The following is a 17,074-nucleotide window of genomic DNA, read 5'->3' as shown; positions in this document are numbered from 1 at the left end:
TCTCTTCTGCCAGACAAAAACTGAACCACAATGAAGCATCAGGAAGGACTGGCCCCAGCAATGGCAGATGAGTTGAAGTTAGTACAAGCCCGTACCATCCTCTGATTACAGAAATATATCAAGCTAAGTCAGGAATCGGCTCAATATAAAATCACACATTGGATGCCTGGATAAGCCTCAAATGAGTGTTTCTCAATCTTGGCAAGTTTATGACAGGTGGACTTCCATTGCCCAGAATTCCCCAGGTAGCAAGCATGGGAATTGAAGTGCACCCGTCAAACTTGGCCAAGGTTGAGAAATACTGCAATAGACCAATGGTACTTTTTCTGTATTATGAAATCTATATCCCAAATTGTGGAAACACAATTGTTGACTGAGTCACAAAATTTCACTGTAACCGTACAGTGTACAGACTACTGTGTTTTCCCAAAAATAAGACCCTGTCTTATATTTTTTTGAACCCTGAAATAAGTGCTTGGCCTTATTGCCATGCACTCAAAAGCCTGATTGGACTTATTATCAGGGGATGTCTTATTTTGGGGAAAACAGGGAACATTTCATTTTTTTCTCCTACTCCCATGACTATCTACTTGCTACATCATAACCTCAATAGAATGCTGGTTTATGACTTAGAATTAACATAAGGGCAGAAATGATTAAAAAGTGCCACAAGTGCTTGCTGTTCATTACTGTGGCTTTAAAAGTCATATTAACTTTCATGAGTGACTCTTTGAAGCTGTAACCCCCCCCCCCAAGAAGCTGAAAAGGTCAGACTACTTCAAGCAATAGCAAAAAATGGCGCTGGCAGGAGGTGTGAAACATTTCCTTTTCAAAGTGCAGTACCCTCTTACATAATGGAGATACAAATTTTAACCCAATACTGCACTTCAGAAATAAGCCCCCAACCCAGCAGGGTTTACTCCTGGGAAAATGGTTTTAGAACTACAGTGCTTATGACTTGTATCAGAAAAACTGGATGCAACTACGGTAATTTCCATCAGCCTACTTCAGAGCAGGTTTGTTGCAGGAAGGAAAAGTTTAGGGATGTCTAAGCTATCAGCACTTTTTCCCTCAAGCTGTTGAATTGTCAGCTTGTGTGAGGAAGAAATTTCAGTCACTTCAGATCCTTCTTGCTTATTCTTTTCTTTCTTTGCACAAATGCCGTCTTGTTCTGACTTTGAGGAAGGCTGATTAGAATCACTTTCCAATCTGAATTGCTTTTCAAAGCCATAGGTTCATCAATCCACTTTTGACAAATTCATTTCCCCCTTTTACATAGCAAACCAAATTTAAAATGGATTCCTGCAACAACACCCCCTCCTTTCCAGCATATATTTATTGAAATATCCTCATTTGATTTTAGATTACTTTTCAAAGAGTTATATTTCTGGTACAGAAAGCTTGATAGGAGCAAGGTTTATTTTTGTTATAAACTTTTATTTTCCCTAAACAAAAGTGCATGCATAGCAAGCATCTGTACTACTCTGTCTTCATGAATCAAGCTATCAACAAATTAGCTACTATTCCAGGTCTAAAGTACTATATTCCTACATTATTGAGAAGCCACATACTTGTGATGCAAGGTGTTAACGTGTCGCTTGCGGGAGGCCAGAGGTCCTTTAATTTCTGCATAAAGATTTGTTCCTTTTTAACAAATGGATTACAATAATCTTAGTTAACCAGTTGTTTAGCAGTGCAGAGTTTACATGAAAATATTGCCTTTCGATGGAGAGACATGTAAGATTCTGAACTGATTAATGCCTCAATGTGCTTTGTTTCATATGCCTGCAGCCAATGAAGGGAGATAACTCGTGGAGGGCTGCTATGCTTGCAAGATATATAGTATAGCCAACAAACCACTTTAGCTATAATCCTGCCAACAGAAGTACAAATATATTGGCTGATTTGCTCTTTTGGGGCTTGTGCTACTTTTAGTTATATATATATATATAAAGCTTTCAACAGTTTTTAGAATATATATACACATGGATACACAAACAAATATAGAATGCCACTGATATAAGATTCAGGTTTTGGGAAAATAATTTTCTTCCCTGCTGTCACCTCCGCCCTAAACTGAACATAATTTTGCTGGATGTTCTCTCTGCCACTCAGGTTCCACCCTCCCCTTCCTAAAATAATAGTGGAAATAGGATAGATGTTTAATGGAACAGTTTAGAAATAGAATATGTAATAGAATATGACAACTTCAGGCTTTATTATGAAGCACTAGGTTACACTTAAAATAAATGGTAAATAAATACTTATTTATAGGTAGAATTTATCCTGTCTTAAGTTGGTAGAAACCATCAAAATGCAAGTAGGAAATTGGAAGTTTCCAAATTATAAACTCTTATCTACCATCTGCTGCACAGTAATGGGTTTCAATTTCGTTCGCGACTGGTTTGCTTGTGGGTGTGCGCGCGATACTTCTACGCATGCACAGAGATGTCTGGGTGGAGCCTCCCGCCACCACCGCTACCAGTTAGCCTGATCCGGGCCAAACCGGTAGCAACCGACCACTGATCTGCTGGTTTCTTGCAAATGGACAAGATGTTGACTGTGTGAAAAGACACAGGTTCAAGTCCACTCTAAGCCACAGAAATGTGTTGGGTAACTTTGGGCCAAATGCTTTCTTACAGTCCAGCTGATCTCATGGAGTTGTTGTCAGGAGGGAGAAAAATGGAGTCTCAAGTGCACCACTTTGACTTCCTGGAAAAAAGGCAGGATATAAGAAGAAACATAAATGAAGTTATTTAGTAAAATAATTTAGTAAAAATGTTGTAAAAGGAAAGCTTGTTCTACTGATAAAATCTTCACCCTGAGCAGCAACATTTCTCTGTTTTCAGTAGAAGTTTCTGTTAAGGCAAAATCTTAAGAAATCTGGAAACTAGAAAACTTGTCAATCAAATATGGGCTTGCTAAAAGAGATCTCTGCTATTTGGATAAGCAAATATATCAATATGTTACAAGATCTACTTTTCAAACAAGGATTGTGTAATAATTATGGCAAATTGCAATATTTATGGGGAAAAAAAATCCAGGTACTTGTAGGTTGTGGAGCATAAGGCCAATATATACATCTATGCTTGGATAGCTTCTAAAAGTTTATAAAAACAATCTGGTCCGTGTGATTTCATTGACTGCCTGCCTTGTTCCAGATTCTTAAATACCACTAAATTCTGAAGATTACAGTTTATTACATTTACATCTGAAAACTGCTGTTCAAAATTTCAAATAAATTAGTAAATCATGTTGGAAGTCATGTTTTGTGTTATTTTTAAGGCTTCTTGTGTAAAAGTTATTTTCTGTTCAGTGTAGTTTACAATATTCTTTAAGCTTGCAAGTATTTTCAGATACTTTTCATTGTTTTGCTTTGTCTAATGTTTCATTACTACATATTTGCAACTGGATATTCCAAATTTATTTTTGAAATATACTAAACACTGAAATAACCTTACATAAAATACAAAAGGAAAAAAAGCTCACGCTGAATCCAGAATCAAAGCCTATGGCTCTTCCTTAGTATTTTTGCTCTCCAGAGGACTTCCCTTGGAAATTCTCATTTCTTCTAATAATATCCAACATTCCTGAAAATTACATTTTTTTTTCAAATTAGAGCGGCAAAATCCAACATGCTTACTCTGAAGTAATCACCATGTTTAATGGTCCTTGCTACCAATAAGCAACACCCTACAATCATGATCTTTCCAAATAAAGGTGGACTTCATGCCGACCATGAATCGTGGCTCTAAAATCCCATCAGCCTGATAGTGTCACGTTCAATATATATACTCTCGTGCGGAACTACTATATTCTTGAAAAAAACCTGAATCCTTCCCGTTTCAGTTTTTAATGAAAGGTTGCCTTAATCTAGATCTGGGATGCAATTTAGTTTACCGGAGTAATATTTGGGAAACTCCAGATTCAAACTGGCAGCTAAATACGTCTGCGAAAGACAATATTCCCATTTTCCTCCTTGCTTAGGATCAGGGTCGTTGGAGCACCCAAAGGCAAGCGGTCGATTTGAAAAATTGACCACCAGCGAAAAGAAGCGCATTTCTTCCTCTTTCTTCCTGCCCGATCCCTTTACTCGCACCCCCTACTACGGCTACGCTGCCTGTTCCCGAGTATTATTAAACTCCGGAAGTCTCCCTCCCACCGGTTGTAAAGTTCATGCAGGCTGAGGTCATAATGCCGTGGGATGGTGGCCGGCTATATTGACCTCTTCTGGGAGGGGCGGGAGAGACTCGGCGGAGGAGTGGCGTGGTTGGCAGAGATTCATACTATCGTGGTAAACTCCTCATTCCTCGCGGGTTCCTTGCAAAATTGAAACGGGGGGGGGGGAATCCCACTACCGCTTTCCCGCTCACAACACTTCTTAACGGAAGGCGTTTGGTTGTTTCGCTTTCTCTGACCGCTTTTTCTTTCTCTGACTCGCAAGTTTGCTTTTGCGGGAATGCGCTTCTTAGAGAGTAGACCTCTTATTATTTTTAATTTATTATTTTTTTCTCTCACTGTTTCTCTCTCTTCTGATATTCCGCATTAAGAAAGTTATGGGAAAGCCGTAAAAGCCAACGAAAGCTGGGCAATTGAAAGCTACGGGCTTCTATTGGGAGAGATGGGTGATTGTAGGTGGTCTGAAGAGCTTTGTTGGCTTTTAGGATGGTGAGCTCGAGGAGAGTTTGCTTACTAGAAGCCATATTACAACCCTTTAGTTAACACTGTGTGGCACATTTAAAGGCAGGAAAGGACTACCTGATACGAACGAATCCTGGAAAGTTGGGTTGTTGTTTTGTGGGCTGGTTCTGGATAGCTCCTAAGCTCACCCAAAGGTAATTTTTCAGGAGGCAACTGAACATTCTTGTTTTTTTTCTTTTGAAGACGTTTCGCTTCTCATGTAAGAAGCTTCTTCAGCTCTGACAGGATAGTGGGGAATGAAAGTATTCCCAGTATGGAAGAAATTTTACAGCGAAACTTTTTCTTTTTCTTCAAGAGAAAAAACAAGAAAGTCCAGTTGCCTCTTGAAAAAGCACCTTTGGGACAACCAAGAGCCTTGGTGGCGCAGCAGACTAAAGTGCTACTAAGTAGCATCAGCTGCCTGCAATTACTGTAAGTTCATATCTCACCAGGCTCAAGTTTGAAATCAGCCTTCCATCCTTTCAAGGTAGGTAAAATGAGGACCCAGATTGTGGGGGCAATAAGCTGACTTTGCATAAAAAAGAACACCGCTTGGGGGGGCCGAAATCCCTACTAAAGTATGAAGGCTATTGCTTAACGCATTGTAAGCCGCCCTGAGTCTCCGGAAAAGGGCGGCATATAAATCGAACCAATAAATAAATAATAAATAAATAAACCATGACCTGGATAACTGAGAATCTCTACAGACTCCTAAACTAACCTTGGCTGCTCTTATAAGCTTAATCCTTAAGAGATCTGTGTTTGCTTGGATGAAGAAAAAATAAATAAATCCAGCTCTTTAGAAATCCCAGGGCTGTTGGTTTCACTGGACAGTTGAAAAATAAATGTCCTATAAAAAGGCAAAATCACTTCTGTTGTGCTGCCAAAAAAAGCAACATGGATGTAGTCAACAGGAATAGAGCTTGACTTGAGGGTCCCCGTGTCCTTAAGAAATTGCACAAACACTTCTTTTATAGAAAGGATAGTAGGTCCTTGTTACCATCGTTCTAGGGAGGGTTTTCTTATCCCTGACATTTGCCGTCCTTCCTGAACTGTTTTGAATCTGCTTTGGAAGGCTTATTTCTCATAATTGGTGCCTATATCCATGGAGATGGTCTTCATGACATTAAGATACAGAAGTGATTGAAGAGTTTGACAAACTGGAAGTAATATATTTTAAGTAAACTGGCCTTAGTGGAATTAAAGTATGGATGCCACACTGAGCATTTGCTTTCTGTCATCGTAGCTGGAAAAAGCATGACAGCATTTCGGCGGCAAGTAGATGAATATCATCCGTTGATACCAGGATACACAGGTAAAAAATTTACATCTTTGGCCACTTCCGGCCACTAACTTGACAAGGATTGCAATGTCCAGATAAAGAGGAAGCCAATGATCAACTTTCTCAGCTCGATCGCTTTGTTACTGTTTAATATATTGGTGTACCAATAACAAACAAGATTATAATTTTTATTAGCATTCTAAAGCTAAAAAGAAAGCCACACATTGTGGAAAGGATGTTATGTTTAACCAGTGGCACTTTATCTATATACGACAAATTCTTGTGCCTTATAACCTTCAACTGGGCAAAAGAGTCTATCGAAAGGCAAAACTTTTTCAACTAAGGTACCAGAAAAATGGCTAATTTACAGAATGTATCCAAAATATGGGAGCCATGACTTGAATTGAAATTTGGCAAATGTTATAAAATATTTGTGACAGAATTATCATAAGGTATTTTATGACATAATACAAAATGTCATAAAACATTTCCTGTGGTTAACTGCTGAAGTTGACTGTGCTATACAGTTCAACATGAAATACTTTCAAGGCAAGCTATATGTCTGGATATCTCCCTGAATTTTTAAGAACTGTTCCGGTACAGCTAGTCCTAGACCACAATTGAGCCCAAAATTTCTGTTGTTAAGTCAGACATTTGTTAAGTGAATTTTGCCCCATTTTACGACCTTTCTTACCAGTTGTTGAGTGAATCACTGTAGTTCAAAGGTGAGTTTCAGCAGGTTCTGACCAGTTCTGGAGAACCGGTAGTGGAAAATTTGAGTAGTTCAGAGAACCAATAAATACCATCTCTGATTGGCCCCGTCCCAGTGGTGGGTTCCTCCCAGTTCTGCCCGGTTCCGCCGAGCCGGTAGCGGTGATGATATGAAATAACGATATGAGATAGCAAAGCTGGCTGGGGAATTCTGGGAGTTGAAGTCCTCCAGACTTAAAGTTGCCAAGGTTGGAGACCCCTGCTCTAGCCAATTTGGTAATCTGGCACTCTAATTTGCAATTGAATATGTTCCTTCTGGATTAAAATTAGGTTCCATCCCCCATCTATACCCAGAGTTATTTAAATGCTCAGGTTGTAGATGAATCAATTTCTGGAAAGAAATAGTAAAGATAGCAGTGCCTAAATTGATGCGTTCCAGATGAATTAACCTTCTGTATCCCAGGATTCATAATCACCCCAACCTGCAATTATTGTAGAGGAGTGTTACTATTTATGGAGCTAATACCGTCTGGATACCATCAATATTACATTCTTCTTTGCCGTCTTTCTTTGCTGACAGTTTCATTTGAAGTTTCAAGGTTTAACTCCTTTTTCATTTTCATATCTCAAATATAGAAAGACCCATCTTCCTTTCTGTAGCTCCATTTTAAGGACCTCCTGTTGTCAATCCACCTTGCCCCTAAGTAAAGGTCCTGTAGCATTTGTAGGACAGCTTTGAATACTCAGTGGCACGCACCAGACTTTAATCTTTGCCTTGTGCTAGGAATAATAATTTATGTTATGGGGATGGGTGGGAGAAATATAATGATCAAATGTTATGAATATAATCACCTGGCAAGAGATGGCAAAATAATATAATTTTGAAAGATATAGCCCCAGAGCTAAACATTCTGTATTATAACCCAACAAATGATCTATCATTAGATTAACTAATTAGGTTAACTAATAGGGTTATAATGAAGTAGCTGCTTCCAAGGGTACAAACTCCTTAAATAGGATGGATGGCCATTGGTTGGTTAGGGAAGCAATAGTACAAGAATTTTGCTTTAAGTGTTGGATTAGATTAGGGGTCTCAAACTCGTGGCGTCATGTGATGTATCTACCCACTAAACTGGGCAGAAGTGGGGCCAGCATGTGACGCAACCGGCCTGCGGGCAGTGAGTTTGACACCTCTGGATTAGATCATTGATTCTGAGCTTTAATATGTAGGAATTCTGGGAATTGAAGTCTTAAAAGTTGCCGAGTTTGGAGACCCCTGTCCTAGATATATAAACATGAAAAGTCCAGGCTATCCTATTTTGAAGGTTTCTGAATGGCGCCTTTCTTTGCTTTTTCTAGGATACATCCCTCTCCGATTCTATCGTGTTGGAACTAGCTTTGGAAATGATTCTGTGTGGTGTGTTAATACCTTTCGTGATATTACAGACAGAAATAATGACCAGGAAGCTGAACTGAGGCATACAGCAGCCACCGCGCCACAGCTACCACCTATTTCCACTAACGAAGAAATGTTAAATATACTTGATGACTATAATTGCAAACATCATCCAAATGTGATGGGTACAGTATGCATCATTTATAATAATTTGAATGTATTTAATTCCCTTTAATTGCCATTGCACTCTAGCATTATTGACAAATAATTGCATCTTTAGTTGTTTTGATTATTGAATACAGCAGAATCCAGATCATTTGGTTTTTTGTGGAAATGGGCAAAAGGCTGTTGGGAGTCTTTGTTAAAGGACTTCTCTCTGAAAAACTTCTAGCATAGCTTATGTTTAGATTTGCAAACAGATCTGGCAGTATTGAATATTTAAGATGTGATATAATTCAAGCAAGTAACAGTAAAAGTAAGTAATATATAATAAGTTTGGACCAAAACAATATTTAAATAGGAGTGAAACATGAACTCAATGATTTTAAAATTATTGTCACTTGAAGAGTGAGGTCAAACAGGAGAAGAAATATTCTCATTTTAAAAATAGGCTAACCCTTAGAAGATGCAACTTGGTAAAAGTAAAAAAGCTAAAAAAATAAAAAAGCAGAATAAACTTCCATAGTATTTGAGTTAATCTGCAAAATACAGATTAGGCATTCTCTGGGCATATTTGATTCAGTTGTATTTTGTGATTTGGACACCTAGAGTCTTCAAGACTTACAAGTCAGTCTAAATTCTGAAAAGCATAACCATGCCAAATGGAATAATTCTTGTACTAGGAATGAATAAAGTAATCTTGACTTTGCAATAAAAGATGAAGAATAGGATGCAAAGCTGGCTGGGGAATTCTGGGAGTTGAAGTCCGCCAGGCTTAAAGTTGCCAAGGTTGGAGACCCCTGATCTACTCTGTATCTGATCGATATATTCTCAGTATATAATAGATTGATTATCTTCCCCAAAGTACTCATATTTCCCAAACTGTTTCATTTCTGGTTTCTTTCTAGGAGAGCATGGGGGGTGGGAATCACATTTGAGCTTTTGGCTTTTGGGTGTATTTCCTTCTTTATTCATTCCAACTAGAAATGCATTCTGGAGGCTTAAGTAGGAAAGAGCTTTTTACTACAAGAAATAGTGACAAAAAGAGTGCTCTTTGTTCATTTTATTTTTCCCAAATATTGAAGCTTAAGGCTGAATGGCAAAGGTCAGTGTTTTATCACAGATGCCAAATTCTGTAGGGTTTGTTTTTTTTATTGCTCTACCGAAGGGACCTCATGGCTGTTATCCACAATGGAAGGAGACACTGGATGGGCTATGTGTCCTTGATGAATTGTAGTGATGAATAGGATAACAAATTTCTCATTGAGAGAGAGGTACGAGGAGTATTTCTCCAGTGTCAAGTCCTTTGATGTTTTCTTTTTCCTCTTTAAATTATGTGCAAGACTGGAAACATAAAGTATGGCAAAGGGCTCTAATAACCGTGCTATTTCAGATAGGGAGCCATATCTATTGGCTTCCCTCTGTGATTCTATGTGAATTTGCTTCATGTCCTCTAAAAAGCTCAGCTGGAGAACTAGAAAAGGTACATGAGCTGTGGTGGTGCAATGGTTAGAATGAAGTATTGTGAGTTACTTCTGCTGACTGCTGGCTGACTGCAGTTTGACAGTTTGATCCTGACCGGCTCAAGGTTGACTCAGCCTTCCATCCTTCCAAAGTTGGTAATATGAGGACCCAGATTGTTGGGAGCGATAGGCTGACTCTGTAAATTGCTTAGAGAGGGCTGTAAAGCACTGTGAAGCGGTATATAAGTCTAAGTCTAAATGCTATTGCTACATTGCAAATTTAGAATCAATTTTCCCCAATTGAGGTTCTACTATTATTTGATTTTTATAAATGGGGCATAACAGTTTCTCTGGTCAGAGTTCATTCCTTTCCTGTCAGGTTTACTACATTTCCTGATATCAGAACATCAGTCAGTGAATACTCTGTGGTGAGTAGATATCCTTAGTTTTTAGATTGTCTAAGAGATTAAATATTGTCTAGCAGATATTAGCTCTACTAGGTAGGTCAGACCAGATAGTCAACTACGTAGGAAGAGTAAAACTATTTTTCTCGAGATTGGCTATAACGGAATCTTCCATGTCTAATAGTGCTATACCAGTGATGACTAACTTTTTCGGGACCGTGTGCCCAAATCCCCAAAACACAATGTGTGCGCCCCCTCGTGCATGTGCCCCCCCACGTTTGTGTGCATCTCCCACATGCACGGCAGAGACCCAATGACCAGCTGGCCAGTGGGAGGCATGCATGCATGGCAAAGCTTAACTGGGGCAATGGCTTGCATGGCCCCCCACATGACCTCTCACATGCAGATGCCCCCACATGTGCCCCGCTCCGATGCATGCATGCCACCCCCTCACGTGCAGCAGAGACCCAATAACCAGCTGGCTGTTGGGAGGCATGAACACATGCGCAGCAGAGCTGCCACCTGTGGTACGCGTGCCATAGGTTCGCCATTACAGTGCTATACCTTCTCCTCTTTCTTATATTCCAGTGAATTCAGGAGGTCTCTGCCTGAGCCAAATCTGAACGTTATCTTAATAATTTTCCATCTCCTTTTCCCTAGGTAACAATTCCTGCGTATTTCTGTCAAGGTCATCTTCCTAACTCTTTACAGCAGCCTTCCCCATGCTAGCAATTTTCAAATATGTAGACACCTCCATAAATTTCCCCAACCAATATATGTTTCCTTATAGCAAGTTGTATGCCAGCCACTTGTAACAAAGCTAGACAGCTTACATCGATAAAACATTCATGGCTTTCCAGAATGACAGGAGAAAAGGAATCAACCTGGCCTTATAGAGAATACTATTTGAGAGTGCAGGAGATGTAGTACTATTGGGCTTGTGTGCCTTTAGAATCTTGGTTGGAGGAGAATTCACAGACTTCTTGCCTGGCCCGAGGAGCACAGGGCGATTCAATTCAGAGGAGATGGTCCTGCAGGTGACAACGCAAAAACATATCCTTTGCTGAAAATCCTGAGACTTTGAGATCACAGAACTGGAGCACTGGGAAGATTCTTCTAAAGAATTATTTTAGGTTAGGCAAAGTTTAGAATTCCTTCAAAATTTATTCTTCCCTTTGGTATCTAGGAAGTGATTTTTAATCTGCTGCTTTTCATCTCTGTCTGGAAAAAAATTGGGTCTTGTAAACCACATGGGTAGATGTTGGGGGCAAGGATGAGCCACTCCTGCTCTATGGTAGGCTCTTAGAAAGCTATTTAAGGGAAGATTTACTGAAATGCTAGGGAATAAACCAAAACATGGATCAGTTTCTCTCTGTATTTCAATTATGGTTAATGTTAGACCTGGTTTTCATCCCCACCAACACAATGAAGCCATGTCAGCCTCCCTTAGCTTATCAATAATACTTCTTTTGGTCATTTTGCAGGGCCTGTGGAGACCAAAAGAAGCCTCCTTGAACCACCAATACCAGGCTGGGGTGGCTTTGTGCCTAGATCCAGGGTCACAGAATTTGGTCATGGAGTACGCTATCATGTAATGGCAGAAAATTGCTACCGAGATTTTAAAAACTTGAGTAGAAGCAAAGAAGATCCTGCTGGGAAAGATCCCACGTATGTTCACTTTGAGATGTTTAAGAGGTGTCCATTGCTGCTCTGCCTTCATAGCATTTTGACAGAACAGTATTTGTTAATGGATCAGGAATCAAGTTTGGAAATATAATGTTAATAAATATATAAATTGCATGTAATGAGGCTTTAAAGCCACAAATGGATTTAAAATGGACCATGGGTTGGTCTTTTGTAATGGTCTATTATTATCATAATAGTGGTATAGTGGTTAGGGCACCAGGCTAGAAATTGGGAGACTTTGAGCCCCATTTCTACATTTGGCATGAACCCAGATGGCCAATTCTGGGCCAGTCATTCTCTCTTGGTAAGCAGTGGTGACCACTTCCAAAAATGTTGCCAGGAACCTGTCCAGGTGGTCACCAGAAGACTGACTCAATGGCAAAGGCAACAAACAAATAAATAAATGGAATCAATGTAGAGTATCCTGCCTCTCAGCCTCAGCTGTAGTAAGAAAGCCAAGTATTTCCGGCAACCGAGCCTAGCCAAACAAGTGTTTGTTATTATTTATTATTAAGATAAGAAATTCAGTAGGAATGAAGCTATTTTGTCTCAGCATGGGTGATTATTTCTGCCAAATAACTCTTAAAAACTCTAGGATAAAAGGATGATAGTCTGCCATGAATTTGGATTTTTGTTTTTAAACAATAGAGTATGAGAAGAAAACTATTAAGAAAAAATAGGAGAAGACCCAACAGGGTGGGGAGGGGAAGGGGGGGAGAGGGATGTCTGTCTGTCTGTCTGTCTGTCTGTCTGTCTGTCTGTCTGTCTGTCTGTCTGTCTGTCTGTCTATCTATCTATCTATCTATCTATCTATCTATCTATCTATCACTGTAAAACTGCTACCGTATTGATATATATTCTATTCTTTTCTATTTTAGGAAAGAAGTGCCTGTAACCAAAGATGCACGACAACAGAGATTTTATAGGCCTGAAGGAATGATGCCCAAGTACACTGGCCATATCCCACGTAAGGGTTCAGATTTTATTCTTTCAAACCATGAAATTTACTAATTCCTTGAAATAACTGCAGCCTCTTCTAAGACTACATGGATGCCTCTCCTGCAGCTGCAGGAGAAAATTAGGGAAAGATCCCTTGGTTGAAGAAATTACAGGCATGAGTCTCCTTCCCTGTGCCAAAGCACTTTTGGCCTTCAGGAATGCTATAATTCTAGCCAGCAAAGGCAGAGTTATGAGTGAGGGATGTTATGCTTCAATAAGTATAAATCAGAACTGGAAAGTAGAGGTGAATAACTGACAGCATGCAGCAGAAAACATCAGTCTACAATAGGGATGGAAAGCTGTGGCCCCTCATGATTTGTGAACTTCAACACCCAGAATTCCTAGATCCCAGAATTGGAAGTCTACAGGTCATAAAGGGGCCATAGTTGTCCATCCCAGTCTATCAGTTGTACCACAAAGTTGCTAAAGGAGTTGATTTAAATTTGTAACCTGAATGTTTAATATTCAAGTGTGCTCAACTTAAAGCAGAACAATGACAATAAGCGACAATATTCTAACTCTTCAAGACGAGTATAAAATAGGAGATGAAATATTTCTTCCAGTAGCTAAATAAGTGGCTGAATAAATTGAAAAAAATCTAGACTAGCTAGTTTGAATTATAAAATTAGAACTGTTTCTGCAAGAAATAAATTAGTTTTTATAGCTTCAGATTTCATAAGTAACAAAATTGATTATGAAATTCATTTGGCAGCATAGACACCCATACAGAGTTTAGTGTGTTGCAACTGATACCAAAGAAAAGCATAATGAAAATTTCTCTCTCCCATAGCAATATGGAGGGATCAAGCTTTTCAACATTAAAATTTTGGTAATTTGGTTCTGTTCTTCCCTAAAGAATTGATAAAACAGTTTCCATTCCCCCAATGACTGTTGGTTGAGCTTGTGGAGATATAAATGAAGGGGCATTTAATATCAGGAAGACTGCAAATTGATAATTTAATTTGTGCAGTGAGATGCCAAATTGGTTGCGCATGTTCATGTCGGAAACACCTAAGGCACTTCTGGGTTGAAAGAATTAGTCAGTGACATCACCGTTGCCCGTGGGGGCTCCTTTCATGTCCCTATTAATTGTCTATTGCAGGGGTGTCAAACTCAATTTCATTGAGGGCCGCATCAGGGTTGTGTTTGATTTCAGAGGGCTGGGTAGGCGTGGCCAGCTCGATGTTACTCATGTCAGGGCGCCTGTAGTGACCTGAGTGCTCTGCCAGCAAAAATGGAGCTAGGGAGGGCTGCACATGGCCATCCTGAGCGCTGTTTTTGCTGGCAAGGGTTGCAGGAGGCCATCTCAGTCGAAAATGGAGCTCAGGAGGGCCACATGTGGCCCTCCAGAGCTCCATTTTCACTGGCAGAGACACTGCGGGCCAGTCCTTCAGTGTTTCCAGGGCAGCCTCATGAGCCAGATCTAAGCACCCTGCAGGCCTTGAGTTTGACGCCCCTAATCTATTGTTTCCTTCACTGCCAAGCACTGGGCTCCTAAGTACTGATAAGCTGATGATAAATCAGGACTCTTGTTGACTGACAAAGAGCTAGTTTCTCAGGCTTCAATAATTTCCTTGGTTATTGTTGTACCTGCACGGCCAACAATCTTATTTCAATATTTCAGCAAGTTTGTTTTTCAAACTATTGTGCAATTGTGGTAAGAAGGTTTGCATCTACTTGAATGTCTTTCATTCTTTTAGCGTGAAGATGCAGTCCTTTTAGAAAAGCTAAAGTCTAAGCCTGTGTAGTACTTTAAGTCTTTTGGCCCCAAAATATGTATTTGAAACAGAATCCAATCTTTTACGATGGAGTTCCTACAGAGCAGTGCTTCTTAATCTCAGACTTTTAAGGTGTATGGACTTCACTACCACAACATTATTCACCATCAATTATGCTGAAGTTTACCCATCTTAAAGGCCCTGAGGTTGAGAAACATGGCTATAGAACATGATAAGATGTAATAACTGCCTTCTTTTTGTTGTAACAGTTAATGTATTAATCCAGCCATTTTGCCAGCCAAGAGTGTCCACCCTAGAGAAGAATAAAATTAAAGACCGTATGTTGTAAAATATATTAAAGTATGTGTGTTTTGCAGACGAACGCTCTGGCCTTGGAAGAACATTTGGAAATATATGCAGAAGTTGCTCTGTATGCAAACACACAGACGTGAACTATGGTGCTTATCTTAGTAAGAAACGCAAAATGGAAAAAGGTCAAGAGCACATCAAAGAACACAAGGAAACCTTAATTGCATAATATTTGAACTGTATCATTAGACGATTAAAATGAACATTAATGTCTGGAATGGGGCTATTTAAAAACTTTCTCTCTTTGACCAATCATGTGGAAGTGTACAAGTATTTAAACATATGTAGTATTTCTTATCTGTTTGCAAAAGAGTTATTGTGCTAGGAGAGAACTATAACATGACATATACTGTAGACTGAGAAGTCACATCAGTTGGAGGAAATGAATGATTTCAGGGGCATCTTCAATGAAGAAGAGGCTTTGAGGATATATGGAGAAAACGCAGTTGTCTTTGGGTTTAAGCAAGCATAAAAACTATAAGGTGTCAACAAGTAAGGAATTCAAAAGAGATTTCAAACATTGAGATGACGTTCTGCAAAGATGAGATAGCCACCACTTCCAAATAGATTTGTTGAAGTTTTGAAATAAAGAGTAAAATATTGAGAGTTGTTTTAAAAATAATTGACAAGAGTATTGTCCCAGTTTTTCTGGTGGCAGCCATGGTCACTGGAAACCAAGAAGAAAGAAAGTTACTTTCACATACAATGAAATTTCAATCTGTTTTAAAAGAGAACAATTGTAAGTTTAAAGCAGAAGATGAGAGGTGTTTGTTCGTTCATTGTTTACCAGGCATTTCAGTGGGACTGATTTTGCTCTTAAAAATTCTCCATAATTGTATTTATATTTATTTATGCTTAACAAAAAAGACACCTTGGTGAAGTTACCTACACAGACGATTGTTCCAGAGTTACTGCATTTTGAGAAAAAAAATATATATTTAAAGAAATAGTTTATTATCCTGCTGTTGAACATTGGGTGTTTTGCTATTAAGGTGTAAATATTGAGCAGGGGCTATTTTTAATATAACTACTTTAATATTTGAGCAGTTTATATAATATTTTTCCATTTGAAAGTACTTTTCTGTGTTGATAGAGATCAAATAATTATGTCATGCTGTTTGTTTAAAGTGCAATATATGAAATATTTATGTACATATTAAAATTATCTAGTTAATTACTATTCTACAGTTGACCCTACAATTTCTGCCAGCATTCCTTCTACATAATGGTCAGCGGATTTCAGACTTAGACATTCCTTGGATTTTTAACACTGCGATGTTCACCAACCATACTTAGACATAATATGGGAAATACATGCAAAGCACATGCTGATGCATTCCAGATAGGTATATAGACCAGACTGAAAGCTTATTTTGTGCACACACACAAAATCTAAGTCTCTGTTTTCCCCCACTTCACTTAAAAGGGATGATATAGTAAAACTGCTTGTTAGATAAACATCAGTTAGTCCCTGCCAATCACCAATTTACCAGCTTCTCCAATCCAAGTGCCCTCAGTATGTGGGCCCAAATTCACAGAATTCTTAGCAATAGCTTCCCTCTTCTAGCAATGTCTACTAAGTCCACACATCTTTTGGGGTGATATATGAGGCGATAAAGCAACATTCTCCAATCTTGTGCCCTCAGGGTGACTGAAGTCATTCCAAATGCCAGTGATCCCCAAGCAGAATGTTTTAATTTGGAAAGGAGAGGGAATTGTATTTGACTTGCTTGGAGAGCACCAGGGGTGAGGAAAAATTGTGTTAAAAGTTTTGTGAAGAGATGTTAGCATAATAATAAATAAGTGCCTAACTTAATTACACTCTGGAAGGTTCCCCCCCGCCCCTTTTGCATTTGATTGCATGGTACCTTGTCGAGCATTTCAGTTTCTGAATATTTCAGTTAAACTGTTAACCTTTACACTTAAATTTTTCTCCTCAGCCTATAATTTATATGGTCTGCCGTCAGAAAAGGGAGGTAGATTAGATGGCATCTGCTATACTGCAAACTATAATTATTAACAGTGTTTTGCATTACAAATGCACCCTTCAAATCCCTTCTCAGAAGACAGGTAGAGCTCCTTTGAAGCATAGGTAAGACCCACACTGGGACTACTTCAGTCTGTCTTCCTCAGAAAGAGGTGTTTGTCTGGGAGAGAAGTCCTGCTGAGTGGTTCAAATGGGTTGAAATACTAGATTACATGTGAGA

The 17,074-nt window shown here is 39.1% G+C and overlaps 1 protein-coding gene across 1 annotated transcript; it reads left to right on the top strand.

Annotated features, from left to right (window-relative positions):
- Nucleotides 1-5,931: 5,931 nt before the first annotated feature.
- Nucleotides 5,932-15,036, top strand: SPMIP5 (sperm microtubule inner protein 5). Its single transcript, XM_070946229.1, has 5 exons — nucleotides 5,932-5,995; nucleotides 8,033-8,254; nucleotides 11,580-11,763; nucleotides 12,660-12,748; nucleotides 14,876-15,036. Exons 1-5 carry the CDS (start codon nucleotides 5,938-5,940, stop codon nucleotides 15,034-15,036), a joined length of 714 nt encoding a protein of 237 aa, XP_070802330.1. The 5' UTR covers nucleotides 5,932-5,937.
- The last annotated feature ends 2,038 nt before the right edge of the window (nucleotides 15,037-17,074 follow it).

This window comes from Pituophis catenifer, unplaced genomic scaffold (assembly GCF_029215685.1).
Source record: "Pituophis catenifer annectens isolate HBS135680 unplaced genomic scaffold, rPitCat1.0.hap2 SCAF_6, whole genome shotgun sequence".
In the NCBI taxonomy this organism is placed as follows: domain Eukaryota; kingdom Metazoa; phylum Chordata; class Lepidosauria; order Squamata; family Colubridae; genus Pituophis; species Pituophis catenifer.
The sequence above is the reverse complement of the archived record's forward strand: the minus strand, read 5'-3'. Positions and strand labels throughout refer to the sequence as shown.

Excerpts from the sequence above, each read along its gene's own strand:
- SPMIP5 (XM_070946229.1), top strand. The coding sequence starts at position 5,938 with ATGACAGCATTTCGGCGGCAAGTAGATGAATATCATCCGTTGATACCA. Across the intron at positions 5,996-8,032 it reads GTTGATACCAGGATACACAG|GATACATCCCTCTCCGATTC; the intron begins GTAAAAAATTTA and ends TGCTTTTTCTAG. Across the intron at positions 12,749-14,875 it reads GTACACTGGCCATATCCCAC|ACGAACGCTCTGGCCTTGGA; the intron begins GTAAGGGTTCAG and ends TGTGTTTTGCAG.